This window comes from Epargyreus clarus, unplaced genomic scaffold, assembly GCF_041222505.1.
Source record: "Epargyreus clarus isolate Ecla_fem2 unplaced genomic scaffold, WU_Ecla_fem_2.2 ptg000003l, whole genome shotgun sequence".
In the NCBI taxonomy this organism is placed as follows: domain Eukaryota; kingdom Metazoa; phylum Arthropoda; class Insecta; order Lepidoptera; family Hesperiidae; genus Epargyreus; species Epargyreus clarus.
This window is the reverse complement of record NW_027332211.1, coordinates 13,932,773-13,942,581: the sequence shown is the minus strand read 5'-3', so window position 1 is coordinate 13,942,581 and position 9,809 is coordinate 13,932,773. Positions and strand designations below refer to the sequence as shown.

The 9,809-nt window shown below is 32.8% G+C and overlaps 1 protein-coding gene and 1 non-coding gene across 2 annotated transcripts; both read left to right on the top strand.

Moving 5' to 3' along the window:
- Positions 1–4,312: 4,312 nt before the first annotated feature.
- TRNAK-CUU (transfer RNA lysine (anticodon CUU)) lies at positions 4,313–4,385 on the top strand. The gene has a single exon. It is a non-coding gene; the product is annotated as a tRNA-Lys (tRNA).
- A 2,251-nt stretch (positions 4,386–6,636) lies between these two features.
- LOC140749143 (uncharacterized) lies at positions 6,637–8,966 on the top strand. The gene is made up of 3 exons (XM_073082186.1): positions 6,637–6,692; positions 8,089–8,265; positions 8,401–8,966. Exons 1-3 carry the CDS (start codon positions 6,656–6,658, stop codon positions 8,907–8,909), a joined length of 723 nt encoding a protein of 240 aa, XP_072938287.1. The 5' UTR covers positions 6,637–6,655; the 3' UTR covers positions 8,910–8,966.
- The last annotated feature ends 843 nt before the right edge of the window (positions 8,967–9,809 follow it).

The window sequence follows — 9,809 nt, the reverse complement described above, 5'->3', positions numbered from 1 at the left end:
ATGTATTATTATTATTTTTTTTTTTGTATTTACTGTTTATTTGTTTATTTTAACACTACTATTTCACGAGACGTGAATATGCCAGGAAAGGCCGACTGTAAACAATTATGAAAATACCCAATAAAGACTTATTTAAATGTCTTGGTAATTTTGATGTAATTACTACTGAGATTAACACTTAGATGAATTAATGTAAAACGGAAGTTATGATGTGAAAATTATTATATTGTATTAAATTAATTTTAAATAACTTATTATATTATTAAATGTTTTATTAATTTTTAGTAATATTAAACAAGGTGTACAAACAAACTAGATTATTTATGTTAAACGGATGTCCGTCCTCGTGTCGTACAACTTCCGATTACTTTGCATAGATGGCGCTCAGGTGGCGATGAAATAACTTCAATTGTTGTAACGACACGAGCACGGCAGTTGGTTGTTGGAAGCGCTACCGAGCGCATGTTCTAAAAGTGTAGTATAGAACTGATACAGAATAAAAGTGTTTTAAATATCAGGAAATCGTATTATTTCTTACACAATGTTTGACAAGTATCGGAACGCTAACGCTACGCTTGAAATTTTTCCGTAGCTTGACGTCTTGCGGACAAAATGGTAGGCAAGTGTCGTTTTTGACACACGCTACGGTTAGTTTTGGTCACGCTAACGTCACTTTCCGTAGCGTTAATAAGGAAGGTGCCGCTAACTTATGTTACGAGTATTTTTTTGTAAAATAAGTTGCTATAATTAAGTAATATGCATCATTTGAGATTGCTATGGGCCGCAAATAATAAAGAAATATGAAATAATTGTCAATTAAGAATAAATCGCCGTAAAGACAACTTTATTGTCCGAATATATCGGAATAGGAGATTATTATATTTTATTTATTATTATGAATGAGGTTATGGAATGCACATTGAAATTATTAATTTCTACCTTAGTCAGTTAGCAATAGAAACGTTATATTGCTTACCAAGAAAAGTAAACATTCCTAAGAAGCCACTTAGTTAATAGCTGTGATAAAAGGCACTTGAAACAAATCTCAACTTTCGTTCCTAGTTATTTATTAAACAATTATGAATTTGTACTTACTTTTCCATAAAATCTATCATTATTAAACATTGTACATTACTAGTTCGGAGTTGAGTTTCCATCGAAAATAATAATTTCTATAAAGCTTCCTCGTTCACAATTCATAAATCTTTTAGTATGTTCTCTTCGTTCAACATAACATTTAATTCTATATAGATAGTTATTTTATGTCATAAACAATAAGTACATATGCGTGAAATAATAATCAAATACACATTTTCATCATATAATCTCAAAACAAACACTAAACACTCGCACAACAAAATTGAAATCATATAATATTACCGCCACTCTGCGTTTAACCTTGACTCGACGTAATTTTTCTCTTTCTGTCACGCTAACTTACATAGATAAACTAGAGTTTGCAGTTCGACGCTGCGGAATGAACGTTTGGCGTTTGGTTGTAAACTTGTAACATTGTCTACCGATTTAGCGTTAGCGTGAGACGTTAACGCGTAGTCCGTAGCGTGTGTGGAAAACGAAACGGTTGTATTTTGTCTAGGCCCGCTGCTACTCCTATATTATAAAAAAAAAATATGTACTCGATTGTAGTGTCAGTGTTCAGTATTCTTGTTACATATCACGTAAAGGTCTTCTATGTAAAAGCTTTTTCTAAAGGTTTCTTATGTAACCTATGTATGTGTTTTCCTACGTAAATAGGTATAGGCATATGTGTGTGTAAATCTAATCTACATCCAAAAATAAATCAAATCAAAGTAAATAAACCTATTTCTATTTGATAAGATTTCTAATGATAAATCTCCGATAGAAACTCCATTTCCAATTCTTTAGGCTCTTTCTGTATACAGTGAAACCTGGTTAAGTGAGACATCAAGGGACCTGCAATGTCGTTTCACTTATAGAGGTATTCCACTTACCCAGTGTCTCAGATATACAGGTATAAATAAATATCTGTCTCATTTACAGAGGGTTCTTGTTACGAAGTTGCTTAACCCATGTTAGCAAACACTGTTCAAGTTCAGGATATTCTGATAAACGTACACGTTTTAGTTTTCCTTGTCCTTCAGAACATTGTGATTCAATTTTATGTTTACTCTTAATTATTCTACAAAGAGTAGATTGTGGCACATTAAATTCGGCACAAACTTCTTCGCGTGTCTTCCCACTTTCATAAATGGATATTAACTTCAGTTTTTCACGTAATGATAACGATTGTAGCTTTCGTTTTGACATTTTTCAAATAAACATCTGTATGATAGTAAAGCGAAACTAAAACTGAAGGTAATTGAAGCTCATAATTTGTACTTACGTACTTGGAATTACGTGTGGAATTTGTGGGTAGAATAAGAATGAGTAAACAAACAATGTTATCTCAGTTACAGAGGTTTATGCATATAAAATTTACTCGCTGTCTCAGTTATAGAGGTAACTATGATGATAAATCGAAAGAACAAATCCCAGATATAGAGGTTTACCTCGTCCCACTAGCAGAGGTAATTCAGTGCCAAAGTGTTGGGACCTCAGCATGAGTTCCAGTTATGGAGGTTTCTCACTTATCCAGGTCCCACTTAACCAAGTTTCACTGTATATGTATGTACCTATTTATAGCTACATACGTAGTTCACAGGACTCATTGCGAATCCCGTCAGAGGGCGCGGCACCCTTTGATAAGCCGCAATATGTAGTGACAAATACTAGAGTCAGTCCTTTGTGCTTTTCTTGTGCTCCAGTTGGCAGACCTCGGTCTGGATTGCATTCGAATTGTACATGAAAAAAACTACACGTATGATTGTCATGCAACGAGTGCTGGGTTCGATACCCGGATAGGCAAATAATAGAAGTAATACTGAAATATCTAGTGGGGCATTTCACGCCAAGGGGGCAGGAAAAAAGTGAGATTCTGAATTTTGTTCATATTAGGATCAATTATACTCTTAGTGGATAGGAATGTGAACATACAACATTATTTTTATATACTGATTATTTGTCGAGTTATGAGCTTCTAAAGAATAATTAAAATATAAATTCATTTTTTTAAGTAGTTTTTCGTTCATTAAAAAAACTAAATAAAGTATTTAATTAAGCGTTTTGTATAGAAAATTGATTGAACTTTTTAATAGAATAATGTATTTTGAAAAATAACTAAAAATACACGTCCAAAACCGAAAGTGAAATTTACAAAATATTTTTCAAAAACTTCGATTTTTAATTTTTTTTATCGTAAAATATAGCCAAAAGTATATAAAAACTCCAGTAATTAGGTTAGGTTAGGTTAGATAGGTAAATTAATGTACATGCATGTCGCACGCATCGCAGTGTGAGGTAACGTATTGGTTTATTGTCAGCAGAATATTGAAATAATACGCCTAATAGTATAAAAGATCTTATTTTCCTGTTCGCTTGGCGTGAAATGCCCCTAGTTTTAAAGTATGAGTGTATAAAGCGTTTAAATTTCAATTAAATTGGGATTCAAATTTAAAAAAATGATTACATTTAAACTTCAAATGAACCAACAAGTAGGTAGTTAATACAATAAAATAAACTAATTAGATTATATATTTTACGATTGCGAAAATGCTAATTTGTATTCATTGTATTGCTAAATCTAAAGGTAGGATTTTCTTTTGATCTACTTAAGCCTCTCGAGCCAAATTTGTCTTACTTTTCCTTTTATTACAAACCCATATCGTAGGTGCTAACCTTAGGCTGTATACGATTCCCCCGGGAGCTTGCCTGCCTTTCATAGCAATGGAAAACTCGTCTCGCAATATGCTCTCGTAAATACGACTATCTGTATGCAAGAAAGCAGTTACAGTCCTTTGAACCTTCTTTTGATACTAAAAACCTAGTCAGGATTAAAGGGAAAAGTATATTTGCTGAAAATTTACCTTTAAGTAATAATCCCCGCTAGAAAAATAATCATCAATAAGAATGAAACTAACGTTATTTAATTAATTACATATTCTGTTTGTTGGAAATCATGTAAGAATTTATTAAAAGTAAATAGAAATAACGCCTACACTAGGAAATACTACGACACATTGCGACCAGTACAAGTATTGCTATTTAATTTTAGAAGGAGTTATTTCTTTTAAAGTACATAGTATATAATATTTTTGTACAATAATACTTTTTAGCTTTTTGATATTTACTTTTTATTTGAAAATTTCTTATTGTAATTTTCTTATTGTTATTAAATTGAAATTAAAATTGAACTATATGATATGCTTACACTATTTGTTCCAATGCTTCAACAGCCCGGCTAGCTCAGTCGGTAGAGCATGAGACTCTTAATCTCAGGGTCGTGGGTTCGAGCCCCACGTTGGGCGAAAACACTTTTTTGCGAACAATATTTTTTTAATTATAACTAGTGTGTACAGTAACATTCTCGCTTTATATTTTATTTAATTTAAATTAACTTTTATACAGTAATCTTTTCGTTTTTATTATTTTCACCGCCATCTAGTGGATCTTGTGGAAAACTTTAGACAAAGTTGCCAGATATCAATCCTAAAAGTACGGGGAAGATATACTAGATGGCGTTGTTTACGGTGTATTTGTATAGCTATAAAAAATAAAAATGGAAAAAGAAGGAAGATATTATGTATTAACAATAGAATAATTTAATAAATTAATAATCTATGATTAAAGACAAGATTAAGATTGATCTTGTTAATTGGGTACTTGACAGTTATAACAATAAAATATGAAATATGTTGGATATGATAGCTTATAAGTAAACATAAATTATGCAGTATTTCGTTTATTTTTTAATATGTTCTAAGTATTTTAATTTTTAAAAAGAAATTTTCGATTTTTTATCTGTGGATTTTAAATCCCAAAACGGCGACAGTGCTGCCTCAAATGTCATGTGACGTCACTACATCGAAACCTGTCGATCACATCGAAACCTGAAGTATGTGTAACGTCGAAGTTTATTTCTATATTTTCAATGTGTTGACGTCACGCTACGAAATGACACTTGACCGCCTGTTTTGGCGTAACGTTCCGTTTACCGTAATAAAAATATGTTTTTTATTAATAAATAGCCCTTTTTCGAAAAAATGATCAATGAAAGGCATATATAATACGTATATGAATTCATTAAAACAGTTTCCCAAAAAGTGTCAAGTAGCCAATTGACTCTTGGCATTTACAGATATAAGTGGATAGAGTTAAATCTATTAATCTTATCTGCATGTTACAATGAAATGTCCGGTGGTTTATAAAACAGTTATTTTAATAGCTCTGTGTTTCTTTATGTAGTTATCTTACATCAGTTGCAGATTTATTATTAAGATTGTATCTCAGTAGTAAGTACTCTTAAGATATCTACATTTAAAGAGCATCTTCCTGTTTACACAGTTTGAAATAATTGCAATTTTATTTAAAATGCAATTAAATGTATGGTTGTTTAATAACATATTTAAATTTAACATTTAATTGAATGGAATCGGCTTGATTAAATTCTGCGCGAAGTTATATGAGAAAAACAAGAATAAATATTTTAAGGTAGCGACATAGATTAGTAAAGATACCTCGCCGCCTTGAAATTGAATGAATTTCAATTCTTGACAAAGTTGACAAATAAAAACATTTTTAGAGAAAGTTTACGAATAAATAACGAATACTGCGTAATTTACATAATAAATAAATAAGTATTTCAAATATTTTAGTACATTTTAGCACGGAGACGTGGCAAAATTTTTATACGCAACTATTTCAATACTCACAACTGGGTACATTTTCTGGTTAGGAGTAATCTTTACTAATCTTTGGGTAGCGATAAGGATTTCTGAAAGATTCGATACCTACATCGGGTCACTCGTGAAACACTAATTTCGTCCATGCCATACATTTTTTACTACGTTAGGTATATGCTGTTTTTATAGTATATACAAGAATTCAAGAATACCTTTTGGGTAATTAGTGTCCATCAAAAAAGAGGCAGTGTTAGTTTTTAGTTTTTATTTTGTGGTTTTATCTTCGGCTTACGAAACAAAACATTGGCACCTGAAGATTGTATAATTAAGAGTCTCGTTTGATTGTTTTGTTTTGTATAACAATGCCGTTACGTTTAATAATTTATGATCAAATTCTATCTCTAACTATTAAACACTGCCACCTCTAAGAAAGAAGACTATAGAATATCGTTCATATCGCCGGATTAGTGGATATTGGCACGCTTTTTTTAAATAAGAAGTTACCTTTTTTGTCGACGAGGGAAATCCTACAAAAGGTGGTGCCGTGGGAGCGACACGAGAGTTATATGGGATTATTTATCCGCCTCTTACAACAGGCAAGATACCATAGCCCTATTCTGGTCCCGGAACTGCAGGAACAAAGATGTTACCTATATGTATGAAACGTAGATGTTATTTTGCTGATATATAAATATTTTTCATAAAAATCAAGTACGACTTATTCTGGTTAATAAAAAATATAATCAACACATGTGAGTAAGACGTGATATTTTCCGTGGGCATCAGGTAATTGCTGGACTTCCTCTGCGACATCGTTTAGAGTAATTTGAGTAGTTTGTATAAAATGCAGGAGACACGCAAGTTTCGCTTCATGACAAGTTAGTTTAGGTGGCGGTATGACGCGATTGCTGCCCATTTTCTTGGCCATTTTTGGTAAGTTATTTCAAATTGCACTGAAGCGGTGGTAAAACTCTATGTGCGAGGTTCCACTGAAAATCACCTTAGTAAAACCATTTATTATTAACAGCAGCCTTGGTTGTCCCTTTAGAAGTAGGTATAGTTGATGGCCACAAAAGTATAGGCGCACGAAGTTTCTATTTACGACACCAAATATAAGCACTTGAACATTTTTATATTGAATATTTCGATTGTTGGTAGGCAATATTTGGATAGATACAATGTTGATAACAAATGACAACCGTTATATAATAAAATCGTTGTTTCTAATCTATAACTATTTGAAGTTCATGTTGTTTTAAATCAATTTGCGTTAGGCTAGAGCAATCCGTGATATTTTAAGTTATTCCCAAATTGCACTGAAGCGGTGGTAAAACTCTATGTGCGAGGTTCCACTGAAAAGCACCTAAGTAAAACCATTTATTTTCAACAGCAGCCCGTTATTCTATTAGAAGATATGTAGTGATGTCACAGGCAGGTTCGAGTTAAAGGCTATAGTTATAGTTATAGCATAAAAGTATAGACGCACTATGTTTCTTTGTTCGTCCGTTGTTAATAATCAATCTTTGAATTGTTTACCTACCAAAGATCGACATTTGAAAATTTCTTCATAGAAAAAAATGACAAATCTCTATTTGTAAAGATTCAATATTAATAACAGACGATAGTGTTTAGGTAATAAAGTAGTTCTGTTTCTAATGTAAGGTTATCTCATTTGAAGTTGATTTCGTTTAAATCAATTGGCCTTAAGTTGAAGCAATCTGTTGTGATTTAAATATTTTCCTTATATTGATCATCAAATAAAGAATAATTCCAATTTCTAAGAGATTACTTAATGTATCGCATATAGATATTGATAATAAACACATTTAGTTCAATTGTGTAATTATTATTATGTCTGTACGAAGTCAATATCTTTACTTGTATTGTTGTGAAGTTCTGTAAGTAACTTGGTAATCTCTAGATAGGATTAGATATTCCTAACTGAGGTCGGGCACAGATGCGCCGCTACCCCTGAGGACTAAGCTGGAACGCCTCGGAAAAGTCAGTCTCCCTTACCACACCCTTCGAAACCGAACAAAGCAGCGCCTAACACTGCTGTTATTAGGTAGAAATAGGTGTGGCGGTGATGCCGCCGGAGTCGAACCACAAAGGGTTCTACCACCTTCAAATTTTTTATACTTTTATACCTTTAGTATACCAAAAGCGGTATACTTCAGGCATACCCTAAGAAGCTCCGCCAGCAAAGAGCCGTAAATGGGTTGTGCCAAACCATGCACAAACTTCCAAATCCCTACCAAATATTAAATTTGAAGTCCGGAATCTTTAAGGAGCACTTACAAGATTACAACAACTTTTGTATAAATTTCAGCCATAATCAATACTGGCCACTCGGTTTCCACAAAACTGGATTTTGAAGAAGAAAAAGAAGAATCTTCTTCCGTATCAAATTCAAGTAAAGACGATGAAGATGTTGAGGTTAAACATACAATTGTGGTTTCCACGAAGGTTCGGAATAACAATCGAAGAGGATTACACAATAATGATGGTTCGTTTGATTCTTATCCACCTCTGACTAATCGTAAACTAATAATAGTTATTCAAAGTTATATTCAAGGTAGGTTCACTCACAACCATTATACTAATACGTGACTCATGATTAGTAATAAAACATATGTTTTAGGAGACAATGGCGCACTTACTTATTCTATAGGATACGGTCCAAATTCCAAAAAAGATGACAGCGACGAAGTACCAGTCATAAAAGGCTACAAATCAGTAGAATCAACTGTAATAAGAACACCAGATACGAGAGATAGACCGCCAATATTTACAGATTCTGTCTTTATCAATCGCAATATTCGAGATGGCTACGATACTTATCCGATCGCCAGCAATCCGACACAGTGGCAACCATCGTCTTTCTTCAATAATGTTAACTGGTGGAAGGATGAGAGTGTTGCTGGTTTGGATGACTTTGGACGACGTAATGACTGGATAGGTAATAGAAATCAGGGAAACTTTCACCGAAAAATTACTAACGATGGCGTCAAAGAGTTTTACTGCCGAAAATGCAGGGAACTTAGCAATGGATCAGGAACAAGGGGTTGTGTGCAACAGAGAAGCAATTGGTTCTACGAAAGCACGACGCCGAAAGTTAAAATTGACGGCAAACTAGCGAAATTCAACTAAGTGTATCAGGTGTGGGGCCATACATAAATTACGTCCACGAATTCCCTGATTTTTGACTCCGCTTCCGTCCTTGTCACAGTTGATCACATTTTTGTGACCTGTACCTCCGTACCTCCCCTCCTGGGTGACGTCACGTATTTTGTATCTACAATTTCATAAATTAAAACAGCAATTCCGAAATTATTATCATTCCTATTTAAAATAACTATAGGTACAAAATATAATAAAAGTAGATGTTTTAAATTTTGAAATATGACGTCACGAAAAGGACTCCCCCACTTGACACAATTTCTAACTTTGTTTTTCCTTCTCTCCCTTAACGTGTGACGTAATTTATGACCCATGTGCTTATGTCATCTCATGATCATAACGTTGATAGCTACAAAACACGCCAGTGATTCTATCTGGGTGGCCTTCATCCGGAACGTAAGATGCAACGAGCACATGAACATTATAAAGGTTATTTTTTATTCGTATTAAACCATCGCCCATACCTACTATTGTGTTTGTAATAAGTTTGTAATAAACAGTCGGTGCCATCATTTTTCTTTATTACAGAATATAGGTATTACTTGTATTTGTATAAGAATGCATTTACAATGTTTAGCATACAAACGTAATATATACAATTATTGTACCTATCATTATTGCACTGTTTAAGAAATCAATTTTCATTTCGATTTCGTACATCAAAAGTAATCTGAAGTTGAATTAATTCGTCTTTAAAATTTAAAGACTGATTGCAATAAAATAAAATAAAATTACTTAGTATTAAGAAATTTCTTTTTCTACCATCAATGTCGTTCTTCATTAAATTTTAAGAAAATAACCAACTTTTAATATATTTTCCTAGAGCGAAGACAATATCGGAGTAAACTTTAATAGTACCTCTATTAAATG

Excerpts from the sequence above, each read along its gene's own strand:
- LOC140749143 (XM_073082186.1), top strand. The coding sequence starts at position 6,656 with ATGACGCGATTGCTGCCCATTTTCTTGGCCATTTTTG. Across the intron at positions 6,693-8,088 it reads CATTTTCTTGGCCATTTTTG|CCATAATCAATACTGGCCAC; the intron begins GTAAGTTATTTC and ends TATAAATTTCAG. Across the intron at positions 8,266-8,400 it reads AGGATTACACAATAATGATG|GAGACAATGGCGCACTTACT; the intron begins GTTCGTTTGATT and ends CATATGTTTTAG.